Source organism: Camelus dromedarius, chromosome X (assembly GCF_036321535.1).
Source record: "Camelus dromedarius isolate mCamDro1 chromosome X, mCamDro1.pat, whole genome shotgun sequence".
In the NCBI taxonomy this organism is placed as follows: Eukaryota; Metazoa; Chordata; class Mammalia; order Artiodactyla; family Camelidae; genus Camelus; species Camelus dromedarius.
In genome coordinates, this window is record NC_087472.1 from 16,680,344 (window position 1) to 16,699,632 (window position 19,289).

Consider the following 19,289-nt stretch of genomic DNA (forward strand, 5'->3'; position numbering starts at 1 on the left):
TATTTGGCCACCATAATCATTTCACTATGTAACGGATGCTGAAAATAAAATGTAATTTTCTAAAATACTACATACCCAAATTTCACACTTAGGCTAGTTCTGCGTGGCTCCAAAACATTCAGATAAAAAGTTTAAAGTTTATCTAATATTTGCATATTTCAAAATGGTATCAAATATGTTTTCTCAATATATGGCTGTTGGAGGAAGTAATGGGCGGGTGGGTGTTCATCAGAATGTTTTGGCATTGTGGAGATAACGCCTTGAACAACTGAGTGCCTCTCTGTTAACCCAGGGCAGTTGTCCACATTAGCACTCGGTGAGAACCACAGACTATCATGGTAGATGACTCTTTAGTGACCATTTCCAACAGCTCAGTTTTCATTTAAGTATTAGTTGTGTAGTGTAATTGTACACTACAGTTTTCAACAGCTCAATTTACATCCGCAGATGTAGAATATGAAATTCAGAGTGGGGAATATGTTGGCATATGGTTCACACACACAAATGGACCGAGAACCAAGTATCCTGACTCCTACTTCGATAACCACTCCGATACCAATATTTCTCACTTTCTTTTCTTTTTTTTTTCCATTTCAGTTGACATTCTGAACAACAGAGTTACAGAGTATCAGAATCTCTCCGTGAGAACCTCCATATGGCCTTTTTATATATATACACGTATGTCCTCTTCCACCAACACAACAATAAGCATGGTGCAGTCAATATCTTAAACAAAACAAACATACCAACCAACAAATTCAAATACAAAATAAAGCATTAAACAATCAAGGAGATGTTAAAACACAAATAGAAAACTAATAACTAACATCTATCTCTCTTATTTGAATTATTAGGTAGAACACCATAAAATTTTGTAATTCATCACACTGTTCTTTGTGATTTCCCAATAACGATTATGCTGAGTGGATGTCTACAGTGGACTGCTTACTGTGCATTCTTGGTGGATAAATGTCCGTTTTGAAGTGTTACCTTACTGTTTTGTTTACACAGTAGTCTATTGGGTTGATTCAGAATGTAACAAATAGATCCAATACCAGTTTCCCCATTATTGTACCGTGGTGTGTTGTGTTAGGTTTTTAACATACTATATAGTGTTTTGCTATAATGTGTGGTGTTTGGTTTCAACTAAAATGTTATTAGTGGGAAACAGAAACACATGTGCTTGAAAAAACCTAACAGGCTAATGTTAATATGCTCACTCTCTCTTTGTAATAGTTCTGTAAGTTTCTTGAGGCAGACATTTAAAAGGCCTCACTTTTGAGTGTGTCCAAAACGTGATCATAAACATGCACGTGTATAATTTGTGCCTGTAGATCTGACCTTGCATAATACAATCACGTTACTAGATTTTTGGTTTTTTTGGTGAGAGAGAAATAATTACCTGATAAAAAAACACCGGGAATTTCTTAAAACATTAACCCTAATTTCACTCCTTAAATAGCTTGAAAAACTAGAATTTACCTTTAAATGCATTTCTCAGCATTTATACTAAAAACTATGGGAAGTGCCCATTACATTTTCTGTGGCTCAAGGATCCTGTCTTCTGGGTAGAGTGTCTAAAACTGAGCCATTTGTAATCTTCAGCTGAAAAATTGGTTCTTGGAAGCTTAAAGGTATTCTAATTACAGGTTATAAATTAAGCAGAGAGATGGGGGCGTGGAGAGAGTTCTTACATATTGGAGGAAAGTATGTAAAAACCATTGCAATGTAACCTTTGATACAAGTGCCATTTTCCGAATGCAAATGGCTTGTGCTCTTTAGGCTACTCTTTGAATAATAAGATGCAATCTGGAAAAGTTCAGTCAGGGTGAAAGAGAATTGGCTCCAGGTGGGGCCTTTCCTCCCCAAATGGACAATCTTTTCCGTTGATCACAGTTGGAGCCTGAGTATAGGTTTGGAGAGATGGCGGGGCTGAGGAGGGAGGTAGGGAGATAATTGAAATTACTTTGATTTATGTAAAAGTTCTAGGAAGGATGTCCACAGGCGTCTTCAGCTTCAGTTCAACTGAGTTTCCAGTTTTGTCAGTCGCTTAAGTGAAGGAGCAAGCGCCTGTGATATATGTTAAATGTTGCCCATCCCAAACTTCATTAACAACAGAATCTCTCATAGTATAACCAAGCCTCTCTTTTGTTTGTTTGGATTTTTTTGTTTTTATATGTATTTGAAAATGATAATAGAGAGGAATAGAGAGATTTTTAGCAACCTTTGGATGAGACCGAGTGGCCACAGTCCACAGAACTGAACTGAACTCATATTACTAATACTTATGAACTCGTTGTATAACCAAGTAAAATAGTCATTCATTCCTATGCTATGTTGTATACCTCCTCCACCATACTCAGTTGTGAAACTTACTGTTATCATTTAGTGGTAGAGCTTTATGACATTTTGCATCAATTTAGATAGTTTACTATTTTCTACTAAATATATGTCCTCTCACTGAAAAGTAAAAAATCCTCAAATTTGTTGTGTATAACAAGTTTATTTTCTCCTTCATGAAAATGACAGGCAAAGGGACAGTTTGATTTAGGATACCTTAAGCTAGCTAGTAGTGTTTGAATCACAGAACAAGAGAGTTAGCAAAACCTTTTCACAGCCAGGGCATGGTGACCTGCCCAGGGCGACCTAGCTAGTTGGTAGCAGTTGGACCCAGAAACATCTCCTGACTCCTGGCTGTTCCTCCGCTTCCTATAGTTTGTGCTTTAGAACATTTGTGACTCCATCCCAGAGCAGACCATTTTGGCTCAGTGCAAAAGAGCGAAATTAGCTCTTGGGTAACTGATATCCTGTTGATCTGAATTCTCCATCCAAGTCATGATCATCAGTGATTTCCAAATGATCTTGCTTGGATCGAGCCATTGTCATCTGCTAACAGTATTGCCTGGAGTTAGAGAACAAGAGTGTCTTGATTTTTACCTGTTGGTTCTTTGAACCACTTAATTTCTGTTTCTTAAAATCTTAACTTTGCTAGAGAAGAATATGCCTTTGTGAAATAACTTGTGTTTAGAACTGGTTTTGTTAAACCTGTGCCAGTGCCTCTCTAGAAGGGCAGCTTGATCACATGAATCCAGAAAGGGTGTACCTGAGCTACTCTGGATGTATTCCTTAAAAGAGACAGAGACATTTTCAGTGAAAAATGAACTTTTTTGGTGTTGTTTGACATTCTGATGCAACACACTGTCTCATTGAACTTTTTAAACTTCTGACAAAGATATACGTAGACTAAAAAATACCTCAAGGTCAGCTGTTTGCAAGTTGCTTTCAGTACTAGAAGACATGAATAATGATGTATTTTTTAGTAAGAGTTTCAGTGAGGAGATTCAGGGTAGTTGTATTTTTTGGTGCCACAATTTTTGATATTGTTGGCATTTTGAAGTTACTTTGTATGTGAATTTAAAGAAAGAAAACTCAAAGCACTAATGTTTTGATCAGATGCAAAAGAATTTTGATGAAATGTAATTTTGAGATAGCACTCTTTAAACTAGTTGTGCAATGACTTATTCAAAGTATCTTTATTCAAGAAAAGAGAAGAAGAAAGATAAGTCATGAGATTAACTTTTCAGTTAAAAAGACAAGTCACAAAACTAATCAGTGACTCTAAACAATAATTTACTGGATGAAGTGTATATATAAAATTCTAATCACTTGTGATTCTTTTAGTTAACATTTTATAAGCTTTGTAATCTACAAGGGCCTCTATTTTTATTTATCCAAAATTCATGTTTTTTGTCCATTTCTCTCAGCCTTTTGCAAAAATAGGCAAGCGTGCTGAGACTTGGATAAAACAGTTCATGTATACAGAGAAAATAATCAAAAAGTTTTCTTCAAAGAGGGTTTTAGTAGTGTCAAAAATTTGTAAGAGCACTGTGTGACCATAAGCATATTTTAAAGGGGAATTAAAATCAAATGGATTCATAAAATTGCTAAACACAGTATTTGCTTTTGTAATTGGAGCATGATGCCGCAACTTGCTGTTGCATTTCATTTCACTTGTCTAGAATTTTATTTGTAGTCAGTCATGATGTCAAGAGCCATCTTCTCCCTACTCCATCAGTCTTTTCCATCCATTTTTGAACATGCTAAAAAGCACTTTGATCTTGCCGTAAGTGTTGTCCTACACCATGAGGCTGTGTTCATGAATGGGCAGCCTCAGCTCACCAGCTCTCCATTTCAGAAAAAGCAGGTACCTCCACCCTACCATCAACAGGAACCAAATCAAATTAATCTTTACAACATGAATCTCTTTTTAATGGCATGACCAGTGAGCGTAGTGACGTCTGAATAAGGACAACATTGGCATTAAATTTTATCCAATAGTATGTAGGGAAGGCCCATGTGCTACTTGGAATGTCATTTGGTCCTCCCCACTCCTTGGAGAGTAGATGAAGATGCTCTTAGGTAAAATGCAGCCACAGGTTTTCAAGTTATTTTAGTCTGTAGGGTAGGCTGTGATGCTTAAAATGAATAGAAACTGGAATCCTCTTTCTTTCTATCTCTTCTACATTTCACACACATTGAAATAGAAACAGGGGAATGTGATTTCCCAATTCTGTTGGCTAGATTTAGGAGGATAGTGGCCTATTAATTTTACCAGTGCCTCTCAAAGGAAATAGAATAAACACTATATAAAAGAGTATAACAACTTTTTTTTTTTTTAGCAAGTTTAGTTGCTAGCGTAGTCAAACTGTAAATATAATTGCAAATAGACGTTCTGAGCACCAATTCGCTAATTGGTGCCATGTTTTCCATTTTCTTGTTAGTTAAGGTTTTTATTTTATTCCTTTTTCATATCTTTAATTAACTAGTGAATTTAATTTTGAAGGAGCGTTAGAGAAAGTTTAAGGTTTTACTACATGTATTCAACCCGCCTGGATAGGTCCTAAACTGACACTGAATGAAGCAGGACAAGATACATAGTTCATACCTATTCTTTACAGTTCACAGTTTAAGAACAAACTTAACTTTATATACAAATAATAATTTTTAACTAATTGTATATTTAGTCGTTGCTTTAGCAACAAATCTACAACATGGCTACCTTTAGACATTTTTTTTTGTGTGTGTGTGAAAATTTTACTTGTAAACGATACATGGCTTTTGACAGTATGAGCCAGTAGACAGTACAGCTCAAAGCTCAGAAAACAGATATGGGTGATTTTTTTCTAATCCCAAATTCCCATGTGAAAGCTGAATTTGTGTCCTTGTGTGACTTTTTGAGCAAAAAGTTTACAGCATGTGGATTCTAGAATCAGGCTTTATAGCTGATAGAATTGTGTGGAGAGGGTTATTCCACAGAATTTAGATTTCAAAACAATTACTGAGCAGAGGTGAGTATATAGCTCAGTGGTAGAGCTCATGCTTAGCATGCACGAGGTCCTAGGTTCAAGCCCCAGTACCTCCATTAAACAAACAAACAAAACACAATTGTTGTATTTATAGTACAACCAAATCTCTTTCATAACTTACTGAAAATTATTCTATACAAGTGACATAACTGTAGCTACAAAAAATTTTTAGGGAATTATATACTTATACAAATATATCCAAATGAGGATTAAAAGCCAACAAAAGCATAGATTAAAATGAATTCATATTCAGGAAACCATACATACAGATACTGTGGAATGACCCCGTAACAGTGTTGAAGAGACATATGCTGCAATTAACTGATGGTCTCAGTTAGGGTGCGACCGTGTGAGACACACCTTTTTTGCACTTATGTACATAGTCCATGAAAGCAATCCTTGGAGCTTTTTCTTTTAAATATAAGAAGTCTGTGATAATAGTGGGAAAGTTAGTAAGAGAGAGTTATTTCTAAGGCTTTGAGAAGAAGGGTTTGTTTGTTCTTTTTTTTTTGTCGCTACAAGATGTAACTAAAGCATGATGTTGCTTTGCTGTTGTGGAGGCTTTCTAGTTTGCTACAGCTCACCATGAGAGAAGACTGGTTACAGGTAACAGGTCAACTTCAGCTAACAGCCCTAAGCAAAAGTAAAGGTACTTCATCTTTTAGCAAGACTGCTAGCAAAGATTGTTTGGTTTTTTAAATTAAGCCTCACTGTACACGTACACGTACACGTACACACACACACACACACACACACACACACACACACACACACACGGCAGGTTTCTGGCTGAGGTTTTCTTTTTTCAATGGTTACAAGCAGTGGAATACCCTGTAAATTGCAGGCTGGATATTCCCATTGGGATCAAGTTTGATTTCATCTTTTACTGAAAATTATCAATTGATAAATATCTGTTATATCAATGAATATGTATTTAAGTGACAAACTGTTAACATTCACCATTATTTCCCCTTCAGGATTCAGAATCCAAAACCAAGTTGGCAACCCTTGAAAGATGTAATGTAACAGTTAAGCCTGGCCAGCATGGAGCATTTTATTCTCTTCAACAAGGGAAAAAAATGCTCCTGGCACAGTTTTATATATGGCTTTATTTACTTTATACTTGTTCAGTGCAAGCTGTTTTCTGATTTACCTTTACCAGATTAGACAGTGCTTCACTGTGTCATTTCAGCCTCCTGCTGTTTTAACTAAACAGAAGAGTACTGGCCAAAATCTTACACACATTGGAGCTGGAAATGAATGTTTTAATCAGACCATCTCTGCCAATTTCAGCCCCCAAGTCACCAACAGATCACCATTTATCTTTTTGTTGCCTCCAGGCAATGAGGCCTAGAAAAGGTCAAACTTAGAAAGGTTTTAGGTCAGATCACCATACAAACTTTGAATCCTTTCTATCTTGAGACCTGTCACCCTTACCCTGGAGAAGGAGCCCGTCTTGGGACGGAGGGAACTGGTATTAGTATTGCTACACATTTGGAGAGTTCTCACTTACAGAGAAATGAAAGTAAACCAAAGCCAGAAAGCAATCCAAGCCTTACAATTACAGTTGTCCAATAGCTCAGGGCCAGTTGGTTAGAAATGTCTTTTTTTCCCCTTCACCCTACACTCACTTATAGTTAACCATACATCTAACAGCCTGACCATCTGACCAGCATTTACACTGATACAAGATGTAAGCATGCATTCATTCTGTAGTCAGAATTTCCAGTTGTAACCTTCTCACCAATGTAGTTTCCCACCTTAACCCATGTTCTTGTGTTGACATTTCCTTGTGAATCTACAAGCCACATACCTAAAAGGAAAAACGTGTATCACTGTGAAATACATCACAGCTACGTCATATTACTTTGTTTTTTTTTTAAAAAAAACACCTCCGTTACAAGACCTCAGAGTAACCCAACTTTAAGCAGTGCTCATTTCTCCCCAATCACACAACCTAAAGATTTATCTGTCACAGACTTGCATGATTTCAAAGCTTTATTTCTGTATGCAAACGCTTATCTGTTAATGATGGAAACCAAATTATGTTGTTTCTATGTCTTTTGTGTCTAGCAGTTGAGAGAATTCCACGATCATTCTATCATTGGATTCTGGGGTTGCCCTTTTCAGAATAAATTTCCTATTATTGTTGTTGTTGCTTTAATTATTAGAAAAATGAGCCATTTGTTACATGCCCCAAAATTACAATAATTTAAATTAAGATTAAAAAAAAGATGCTCCTAAGTATACTCTTTTTTTAAAGGGCTAACTTTATGCATTTACAGAACAACAATCCAGTATAACATAGGAAATGGAAGCACATATTTTGGGCAGAAAATGTCAATTTAAAAATACTTATGAATAAGAAAAATTTTAGTCCTGTATAACAATGATAGATTTAAATAATGATGACAATATTTAATAAATATGAACTGTTCCTATAATATTTTGCTTCCAGAATGCAATAGCTCATTCTCTCGACTGCTATCAAATAAGGCAGATGCTTTGATTTGTTTTTTTTCCCCAAGTTATAGTCCTGTACTGCTTGTTTGTGTTTAGACATGTGCATTATGTGATTCATTTTAGTATGCTCTTTCTATGTTTATTTTTTGTTCTTTTAATAAAATGTGTAAACTTCTTTGTTGTCTTTTTTTTATGAATCCATATTCACACACTAGTTCTCTTCAAATGATTTGTCTTCTAGTATATTAATCCTAATATTTGGTAATTCTAATATAAAATTTAAATCTGACTTGGTTCAATGCTATATTTCATACATAGAATAAATTTCCAAATATATACCTTTGAATTGTCTAGCTAATACATCCATTGTGTTAGGTGTATTATTATACCTATACGATTGATGTCACTAACACAAGAAAGACACAGTTGTATCTTACAAGAGAACACTAACATTTTTCAGGTAATGCTTACTGGTTTCTGTTGTGCTTCAGAAATTCTGAGGCATGTTCTAAGATACATTATTAGAAGTTTCTATTTTCTGTTGCTCATTTCCAGCCTGCATCCTCAGTGTAACAAATGAAACCAGTGTCATTTATTTCATTCTTTTCAAGATGGGCATTGGTGGTTTCATAACAATGGGCTGCATGACTTTTTCCATGAAAACATTTTTCTCTCCCTTAAAATTGGTTTTCGCCAACCAATGGCACAGAAATGAAAGGATACTCATTTTTGTTCTTTAAAGAAAGCAAAATGTTACTTGGGAACACTTTATTCTGTCAGATTTCTAAATCCTTAGAAACACGAATAAGGAACTTTGCCACATCGCTATTTAGTCAGCGGGGTGATGGAAAACTGAGGTGAAGAGGCTTTGGATGAGATGCTGTGGCAGAGCAAAGTAGTAGTCATGTGTCTGCAACAGTGACAAGGCCCAGGAAAGAGGTTGGTTCCTGGTCCTGTATCAGCTGAATCACACAGAGCTACTGGCTCCTCTCCCCCTTGGGTCCCAGTTTACTGTTTCTAAATGTGGTTCCCACTACGGCATTTCTTGATAAGCCAACTTTGAGCCCTTTGATGTGCTGTATATGTTTCTGTGACTGATAATTCCAGCACTAAAACCAGTTCAGTATATAGACATTTACAAGAGGTCTTTGGCCTCTGAAGAATTCAGTTAATGTCTCTCTCTCTTTGAAGCTGCTGAATGATAGGGAAGAATTCAGGCCAGGCATTCTGAACCATCAGCAAAATAAAGTTTCTGTTGGCCAGGAGAAAGCTGACCCACAGGCAAAACGCTTTGCACATTTCAACCTTTTCCCAATATATTTTTAAGTCCTTCCTTTTCTCATCCGCCATGGTGGCCTCTTGCCTTCTAGAAGCCCCATGGGTGCAACTTATCAGAACTGCCGCCCCAGGTAGGTTTGTTTTTCCTTCAGAACTTTCCTGTTGGGCATCTGAGGCTACAGAGGGCAGCTCATAACTGAGCTCTAGGAGACAGATCACACTGGTGTGTGTTAGAGACTGCCAGTGCTTAATGGGCTGCCCCTCCTGGGAGTGTTTATATTTAAAAAGGCACGACTCTCCAGTGGGGGAATATCAGATGGCCACCTGTGTAGATGAGGAAGACATGTTTTACTGAAACAAACATCTAGGCATTGGAGTCACAGCATTGAACCAGCAACCGAATTCCTATGGATGGGCAGTATAGGCGTTCACTACCTCAGGAAGGCCCCAAAAGGAATGCTTGTCATTTTGTTAATGGTCAGGAAAGTTCTCTTAATAGTGAGCCTAAAACACTGACTAGATAGTGAACACCCCGAGATTCCACAGACCTGAGTCCACCCATGTTGTCAGCACCTGTGGTATGGGGCATGGCACAGTGATGGGCCTGACAAATGGTCCCATTTCACGAGCAGCCCCACGCCAACACTTGCTAATATCCAGCAGAGGGATGCATGCTCTGCGACTTCTTACTTGACTATTTCCTGGACCAGAAGTGCCCACTGAAACGAGCCCTCCCAGATTTTCCTTTCAGTGCCTGGACTTGCACGTCTCCCTTAAGCAGGAGGACAGCAAGAGTCCGGGGAATAAAAGCCAAGAGCTTTTGATAGAAAGGGTGGCCACCTGGACAGAAGGGTGAAGTCTGTGAGAGGAACAGGAGATTTGACTCCTGTCCTTTCAAATAGGCGCCCCGATCAAAAGCACAGCATTCCAGAGAGGGTGCGGGAATTGGTAGAAGAAGGAAGTTCTGGGCAGCCCAGCATTTTTATGTTGTGCATGAAAAGAGCGCAGTGCAGAGGCAGGCAGGATACTTGGGGCAAAATAGGCAAAAGCAGGGAAAAAAAAAATCAGAGATTTTCCTGATGACAGGGAGGTTTTTCCCCATAAATGATTCAGCACATGACATGTGTGAACACGTGCAAAGAGAGACATTGCTGAAAAATTATACAGTAACTGGATAAACAGCAACAAGCAGCAGCAACAGTGCCTGTGAAGGCAGACAGCCTGCGCCTTAACTGGACCTGAGAGAACGCAGAGGGAATCAGGAGTCCTTGCACGCAGCATGCTTCTAGAGACGTGGCTACAGAAAATGGTGGTCAACCCATCAAGGATCAATGTAGTTCTCAAGAAGAGGGTGGAGAAGAATAGGGTCAGGACTGAGACTTTGCCTTTTGCCTTCATGACCTGAAGAGTTGAACAATTCTTTGTTGGGGAAATTGACAGTTAAGAGAGAATCCTATCTGTGTTAATTACATATATAAATATTGTACGTGGTTATTGATGTGCCTTTGTTAACTATTTAATAAATGTATATGTAGTTCATTCAAAGTGTCTTTGGTTCTTCTCAGTTTCTAGTTACAAAGTCCCATCTTAAAGAAATCCATTCATGGGTTGTTATACTAGGAAAGCCTGAACCCACATGAATCCAGGCAATCGGTGGTCACAACTTGGGGCTTCCAGTTGGGGCTGCCAGTAAATGAGGCATTTGCACTAACAGTCACACCTCAGCTTGGCTGGTGTACAGGACCTCACTGAGTATCAAGCAAGTGTTTACCATAAGCTGATCACCCACCAATGGGACAGACCCCTATAATAAGCAACTCCTTTCTCATGATAGAAACCATCAGAGATATTCTAGATCCTGAAGGTTCTTGGGGCCTCAAGACTCATTAGGATGAGACTGTGGGGCCAGAGGAGTACCCAAACCACTCAGAAAAAAAGTGGCCAAGGAGCATTAGACATGCAAGCTACACCCACTATTGTTGCCCTCCACTCTTCGCTTCCTAGAGTAATGTCCCTGTGGTAAAAATACAAATATACAAATCCAGGTATTGTTAGGAGGCTCAGGGAAAGGTCAGTCCAAGAATAACCTTTGAGTAATAACAGACTAAGAAAACCCTTAAACAGCATTTAAAAATCACTGTGTCCACATTCAGGGCTGTGACACTTGACCATTCTTCCTTTCAGTCCACCCTCCACGTTACCGCCAGAGTCATTTTTCTAAGGTTGAACATGACTTCATTTCTCTAAGAATCTTCCAGAGGTCCTCACTGCCCACGGAGTAAAGCTGACACGCTCACGCAGGGCTCTTCTCTGCTCCGGCCTTACGCTCGCCCTGTAGCATCATCTCTGCCTCTGCCTCTGTGACCTGTACGCCCCAGACGAACCAAACCCTGGCTGGGGAAGTTTAAAACTGAGATCTTCCTCCAACCCCCAAATCCTCTCCACAATGGTAGTCATGAAAGAAAACATTTTTATTATTGAATAAATGTTAAACTGGAATGGGAGGAGCATCAGAGGTAACCCACTAAGTGACTGCAGAGACAGAAAGGACTCTCACCCCCTTAGAGAGTCAAACAGATACAACCCATTTCAGATGGATTTTTAAGATCAACAGTAGCTAGTCCTCAAGTCAGAGAATGTGACTGCACCTTTTGTCATTCTTAGTTTGTCCTAACTTTACCATCACAACTGGGGAGACCACCCGTGTTGACTTTACCCATAGGGAGAAATAAACGTATATCTTTACTACGGGAGATAGTTTTGCAAATTAGAGCAAGACGCCCAGGGAAGTTAGGCTCTTAAACTCGTACAGGAGCTGAGAGATGGGGCTCTAGCTCCCTTGATGTTTGCATTTCAAGGAGGCGGTTCCTAGGTCCTTGAGGAAACATTTCCGAGTTTTGAGACTACTGGGAGACTTATTTAGCCAATAGAAAGATATACGTACAATGGAAAGGGACCTAGAAAGAAATTTTGAAAGAAATGAGAGAAGTGGGGAGAAGCCTCTTCCCTTATTTTCAAGGAGAATTAAGTGTCTGGTTTTTAATTTGCATTTGCCCTTACGACACTCACTGCTCCCCACGTACACATCATCAGTTCCTGTATCTTTGTGCTATTTTCCTATTTGGAACACCTTCTCCTCTTCTTCCTCCTCTTCTTTGTAGACTCATCTTTCAAGGTCTATATCAACTATCACCTCTTCCTTGCGGTCTCCTCTGGCCTTACTAGATATCACTGAAATGCAGACACACAGTCTCCAACTTAGATTTTTCGACTTTACAATGTCAGTCAACCACGTGATCACGGGGGCAAACGTCCAAAACACTTACAACCATCTTGTATGCATACAACCCATACAACCTCTGTTTTCCCCTTTAGCATAGTATTCGATAAATTACATTATGTGTTCCACACTTTATTATAAAATAAGCTTTGTGTTATATGACCTTGCCCAACTGTAAGCTAATGTAAGTGTTCTGAGCACGTTTAACCTACGCTAGGCTAAGCTTTGATGTTCAGTAAGTTAGGTGTATTAAATTCATTTTCGATTTAATGATATTTTCAATTTATGATGGATATCTAGGAAGGAAGATCTGTATTTATTTAGTTCTTATCAGGTAATCTCAAAGCTCAGCAACCCCTACAGTGCTTCTAACATTGCCTATGTTTCTCCTACATTAAACTGGGCCTCTCAAGTGCAAGAACCCGGTCTAGCTGACCTCGGTATCCTTTATGATGTCTTATGCAGTAGCCACACAGTTAATGCACAATAGAAGATTCTTGGAAAACTAATCAACTACGAAATCAGAGCACTATTACTATAAAGGAGGAAACCCCATTCGAATAAAAAGGATTTATGTAATGATGGAGGGAAATTTCACAAACTACAATTGCAGGAACAGCGAGGACTCATGGAACTGGGAAGTTATTGGGCAGCTTGTTTTCAGGAACTTTCTCTGCTTACTTATTAGCACTTGGGGGACTGATCAGGGCTACTCTCAGAATGGTAGTCTGATCCTACGAATCTAGATCAATGATAGCTGGCACCAGAAGGGCCTGAAAGGTTTATAAAACAGATTACTGGGACCCATTCAAGAGTCTCTGACTCAGTAGCTATGGGATGAGGTATGAGAATTTGCTTTTCTAACAAGTTCTCAAATGATTCTGATAATCTGGGGACACGATCTGACAATAACTGATCTATGTGACCTTCAAGCTTGGCTCCCCACAAACAACTGACTCCCTCACAAGGCCCCAGTGCCTGATTCTCAGGAGTGGTCCCTTGATTGGTGAGTCAAATGTTTGTCCCTGTTACATTCAACTGTGGACCAAGTTTGGAGTCTCATGGTATCTACAAAAGGTTGCCTTTTTGAGGCTGTGGGCTGAAAACTTTTCAAAGAAGGTGCATCTCTAGTATAGTCATTCCTATAAGAATTTCCACACTGACCTGGATTGCTGGTCTATGCAGCTCAGTTCTCCACAGCCAACAGAGCCAATAAGAACATAATGACCATCTATTGGACATCTCTAGTCAGTCACCTCAAAGTAAATCAAATCTTTACATCCAGCCCTAAATTCATAACCTTCCCTCTCAACTATGCTGCTCCTCCACCTGGTTGTCCAGGCAAGAAACCTCGAATCAGCCCTGACACCTCCCCGACTCTCTTGCTCCGATCTCTCAAGTCCTGTCAGTTCTACCTCCTAGTTGTTCTCTGTGTCCCTACTATACCTGGCTGACACCCTGACTCCGGTGCTGTTTTCCTCCAACCTGTTCTTCACGTGACTGTCAGCATGATCTGTCTAAAACAATTTTCCAATCTTAGCTCTTGTGACAGCTGTGTTGGGCCCGGGGCAGCAGGAGCCTGGGCCCGGGCCCGTCATCTCCAGCAGCATGCAGCTGCAAGTCTACCCACCTCCGAATGCCACGTACTCTATGATGTAAGATGAAAAAAGATCGCAAAGGTCTGATCTAAAACACAAGTTTCACTAGACAACTCCTCTGCTTGAAACCCTTGAATGACCCCCCATAGCTCTCAGGATAAAGCATTAACACACCTTACAACAACCTGTAACATCTGTCATGATCCAGTCCCTGTCAACCCCTCCCACCGCATCTCTTGCCACTGCCTACCTTAGATTTGCTACTTCAACAGCAGGTAAATGCTTGTAGTTTCCAGCACATTCCCTGCTGTGTCATGCCTGCAAGTCATTGCTCATTTCTTTTCTGCCTGGAATGTGCACCCTCCCCCTTTTTGCCTGGCTAGCATCCTTTGAGACTCTGTTTAAGTACCATATTCCCAGGGAAAACGTCCATGTCTGCTTCCCACCTTCACTACTGTACCCTATTTGAAACTCTCATAATACCTTGAGCATATAATTATCATTGGATTTACCATACTTCATTCAAATATTGTCTGCTTCTCCCACTAGTTTGTGAGTTTCCTGAAGACAGTCTATGCCTTATCCATTGCTATGTTGCCAGCACCTAACATAGTGATTTAAAAAGTAGTAACATACAACTCAAGAACAACAAACCAAATAATTAAAAAATGGACAAAGGAAGGACTTGAACAGATATTTCTCCAAAAAAGATACACAATAAACACATGAAAAGATGCTTAGCATCATTAGCCATTAGAGAAATGCAAATCAAAACTACAGTGGGATACCACTTCACACTCACTAAGATGGCTATAATTTTTATAAAACGGAAAAAGAGCAGTGTTGCTGAGGATGTGAAGTTGGACCCCTTCTGCATTGTTGGTAGCCATGTAAAATGGTACAGCCATTTTGAAGAACACTTTGGCAGGTTCTCAAAAATTTAAACATAGAATTACCATATGAATCAGCAATTCCACACTAGGGTATATGCCCAAAAGAATTGAAAGTAGGGACTCAGACACCTGTACACCAATGTTCATAGAAGCTTTATGCACAATAGCCAATGGTGAAAACAATCCAATTATCCAGCAACAGATGAATGGATAAATAAAATGCAGTACATGTGTACAATGGAATACATTCAGCCATTAAAAGGAAGGAGATGCTGACACATGCTACAACATGGATGAACCTTGAGGACATTATGTTAACTGAAATCAGGCAGACACAAAAGGCAAACATTGTATGATTTCACTTACATTGGCCTTAGAATAGGCAAATGCATAGAGACAAAAAGTAAAATAGGCGTTACCAGGGGGTAAGGGGAGACAGGAGTTATTGTGGAGTTATTGTGTAATGGGTAGAGTTTCTATTAGGGATGGTGAAAAAATTCTGGAGCTGGATGGTGGTGGTGATGATTGCACAACATTGTGAATATACTTCACTGAAGCATTGTTTAAATGGTAAATTTTATGATATAGATATATATATAACTACAATTTTTTTTAAATTAAAGTATCATATGACGAATGAACAGATCACAGGAAGGCCCTTTTGTCCTCTCTGGTAGCTTTATTTTCTTTAACTTTTTTTATTGAGTTATAGTCATTTTACAATGTTGTGTCAAATTCCAGTGTGGAGCACAATTTTTCAGTTATACATGAACATATATATATTCATTGTCACATTTTTTTTCTCTGTGAGCTACCACAAGATCTTGTATATATTTCCCTGTGCTATACAGTACAATTTTGTTTATCTATTCTGCATATGCCTGTCAGTATCTACAAATTTTGAATTCCCAGTCTGTTCCTTCCCACCCCTCCCCCCTTTGGCAACCACAAGTTTGTATTCTATGTCTATGAGTCTGTTTCTGTTTTGTATTTATATTCTTTTTTTTTAGATTCCACATATGAGTGATCTCATGTGGTATTTTTCTTTCTCTCTCTGGCTTGCTTCACTTAGAATGACATTCTCCAGGGACATCTATGTTGCTGCAAAGGTGTTATGTTGTCAATTTTTATGGCTGAGTAGTATTCCATTGTATAAATATACCACTTCTTCTTTATCCAGTCATTTGTTGATGGACATTTAGGCTGTTTCCATGTCTTGGATATTGTAAATAGTGCTGCTATGAACATTGGGGCACAGGTGTCTTTTTGAAGTAGGGTTCCTTCTGGATATATGCCCAGGAGGGGGATTCCTGGGTCATATGGTAAGTCTCTATTCCTAGTCTCTTCAGCAAATGGTGTTGGGAAAACTGGACAGCAGCATGTAAATCAATGAAGCTAGAACACTCCCTTACACCATACACAACAATAAACTCAAAATGGATCAAAGAGTTAAACGTAAGACAAGATACAATAAACCTCCTAGAAGAAAATATAGGCAAAACATTATCTCACATACATCTCAAAAATGTTCTCCTAGGGCAGTCTACCCAAGCAATAGAAATAAAAGCAAGAATAAACAAATGGGACCTAATTAAACTTACAAGCGTCTGTACAGCAAAGGAAACCATAAATAAAACAAAACGACAACCTATGGAATGGGAGAAAATTTTTGCAAATGATGAAATTTACAAAGGCTTGATCTCCAGAATACATAAGCAGCTCATACAACATAATAAGAAAAAAACCAAACAACCCAATTCAAAAATGGGCGGAAGAACTAAATAAGCAATTCTCCAAGGTAGAAATACAAATGATCAATAGGCACATGAAAAAATGCTCAATATCACTAATTATCAGAGAAATGCAAATCAAAACTACGATGAGGTATCACCTCACACCAGTCAGAATGGCCATCATTCAAAAGTCCACAAATGACAAATGCTGGAGAGGCTGTGGAGAAAAGGGAATCCTCCTACATTGCTGGTGGGAATGCAGTTTGGTGCAGCCACTGTGGAAAACAGTATGGAGATTCCTCTCTAGCAGCTTTAGAGTTGAGATTTATCACTGATCTTTTAGCAGTATTTCCTACAATTAACCTTTTTTTAAATACCTCTACTATGGGGAATAAAAAGAAATTACAAAGACTTGGATTCTGTTGTAAAGACCTTAGAGACTAACAGAAGAGAAAATAGAGTCAAGCCTATTTTACAGCAAGTAATAAAAACTTAGTCAAATCAGTGCAATGGTTATGAAAATACTCCACAAAACTGGTATAAGGAATTTCCTTATTTCTCCAACTTAAATTTAATGTTCTCTGAGTCCCCACCTGATGGACTGTTAGAGAATTCAAAACTTTCCCCTCCACTCTGGACCCCTCCCCTGGATGCTCATTCAAGGACCTTGAGGGTTTTACACAGTCATAAACATTCAGAGAGAGGTATTCTGGTCTTATGTCTACACTAGTCACCACCAATATAATATGATCTTTATCTAAGCTGGAAAGTTGTAGCAACTTTCAAGTACACAATGAAGTATTAACTACAGTCACTATGTTGTACATTATATCCCCAGAACTTACTCAACTTATAACTGGAAGTTTGTACCCTTTGACCAACATCTCCCCGTTTTCCCCACCCCTAGCCCCTGGCTACCACTATTCTACTCTGTTTCTATGAGTTCAATATATTTAGGTTCCATATATAAGTGAAGTCATATAGTGTCTTCCTCTGCCTGGCTTATTTCACTTAGCATAATGCCCTCAAGTCCTGTCCATGTTGTTGCAAGTGGCAGGATTTCCTTCTTTTTTATGGCTGAATAATATTCCATTGTATTTTCTTTATTCATCTCAAGATGGTAAATTTTATGTTATGTGCATTTTTTAACAATTAAAGCAGATGAAACTGCTACTTCTAAGCTTGGACACAGGAATCACACTTGCAAGACTGGGAGACACTTCTTAGGGATCAGCCTCCCTCACTGAACCACCCAGTCATTTCCTTCTGAGGTTCTGCTGTATCTCCCAGAGCACCAAGACGGTACAGGGTACCCAACAAAGTAGCAATAGCTTCCTAATTGAATTCCCTTCCTTCTGTTTGGTCTTCTAGATCTCCTATGAAGTTTTCCAAACCTCTCTCCCATTTTGCTTTCTCTGTCTTTTCCATCTCCAAGCCTTCACCATTACTCCTTCTCCCTTTGGGACTGTCCGGAATAGTTCCTTAAACAAGGCAATGCTTAAAAACAAGTACCACCAACAAACAGGATGGCAGTTTGCTTCTTATGTGAGGTTCAAAAGCAGATCAGACAAGGAAGAATAAATATGGAAGGGAAAAATATCTATAGCACTGAGAATGAACCACAAGCTACTATCAGTAAATGATTCTGGGCATAAGTATAATGGGGGCAGGGGTGCATTATAAGGATATGGGTGTCTATCTGTCAGAGTTCTTCTAGTTATAAGTGACAGAATTAAAAATAAGCTGGTTTAAGAAAGGAGGGCATGTATTAGGTCAAATAGTTGAAAGGTCTATGGATGACTTCATTTCAGGCACAGCCGTATGCTGATGGTCAAGCTCTGCGTTTATCATTGGAAGGGTTAGGGTTAGGGTCCGCACTTGCATCTAACTAGGTGAGCAGTCCAGAAGAAGAGAGTTCATTGTTCCCAATGGTTCCACATAATTCCAAGGGCTCGTTCATTGTCCTAGTTTTGGGCACATGATTATACCAGTTTAGATCACATGCCCATTCTTAAAGCCAGGAGACTTAACATTCTATTTGGCCAGGCTAGAGTTTATGCTTATATTCTTTGAACCAGGGAATCTATGTTGGACAGACAAAAACAACATATGAACTTGATAGCCCACCCAATTTACAAAAGGTCTTCAACTCATATTATGCCACTATACCACATGCAAATGAAAATGTTCTCCTGCCTCTATACAGAGAGACAATCCAAATTCACATATCCCAAGTGCACCCAATGTTAAGTTCAAGATCTTTCAGTGGATTCACAGTCATCGTGGGCAGGTCTTAACATAGTTTCCCATGATCTCACACTTGTAAGTAAATGATGCATTTGACCCCATCCAGAATATCCAATATCCAATACTGGAGGAAAAACAGGACAAATTAAATAAAACCTCCCATTTGGAAATGGAAAAAGCAATACAATATAGAAAGATTACCAATCAAAATTGTTTCAAGTTATGTACCATATACATAAATAGCAAGAACTCCTTGACTTGGCAATAGAGTTCTTGGTCGGCCCAGCTGGATATCTCAGACTGTGTTCTCTGAGAGCATCTCCCTTGTCCATTTTCATACTTGGCTACTCCTGAAAGGGGCACTGGGAAGATTTACTCTTCTGGGGACTGCACAATTTCAGCAACTTACTTCCTGTAGATGTGAGTTCAGT

At 38.9% G+C, this 19,289-nt stretch overlaps 1 protein-coding gene and 1 long non-coding RNA gene across 14 annotated transcripts in view; one reads left to right on the forward strand and one right to left on the reverse strand.

Moving 5' to 3' along the window:
* Positions 1-10,245, forward strand: part of MBNL3 (muscleblind like splicing regulator 3) — a 120,168-nt gene extending 109,923 nt beyond the window's left edge. For 9 of the 11 annotated variants that reach the window (XR_010379311.1, XM_064482671.1, XM_031445471.2 and 6 more), the window contains one exon: positions 598-738. Coding sequence is in view for 2 of the 11 variants with exons in the window: in XM_064482674.1 (XP_064338744.1) it covers positions 598-731 (134 nt within the window). In the remaining 9 variants the exon portion in view is untranslated. Of the gene's footprint in view, positions 1-597 lie in introns of all 11 variants that reach the window. The other 2 variants (XM_064482674.1, XM_064482676.1) reach the window with 2 other exon arrangements.
* LOC116150734 (uncharacterized) overlaps positions 1-19,289 on the reverse strand; it is a 157,420-nt gene that overhangs the window by 57,673 nt on the left and 80,458 nt on the right. The window lies entirely within an intron of this gene.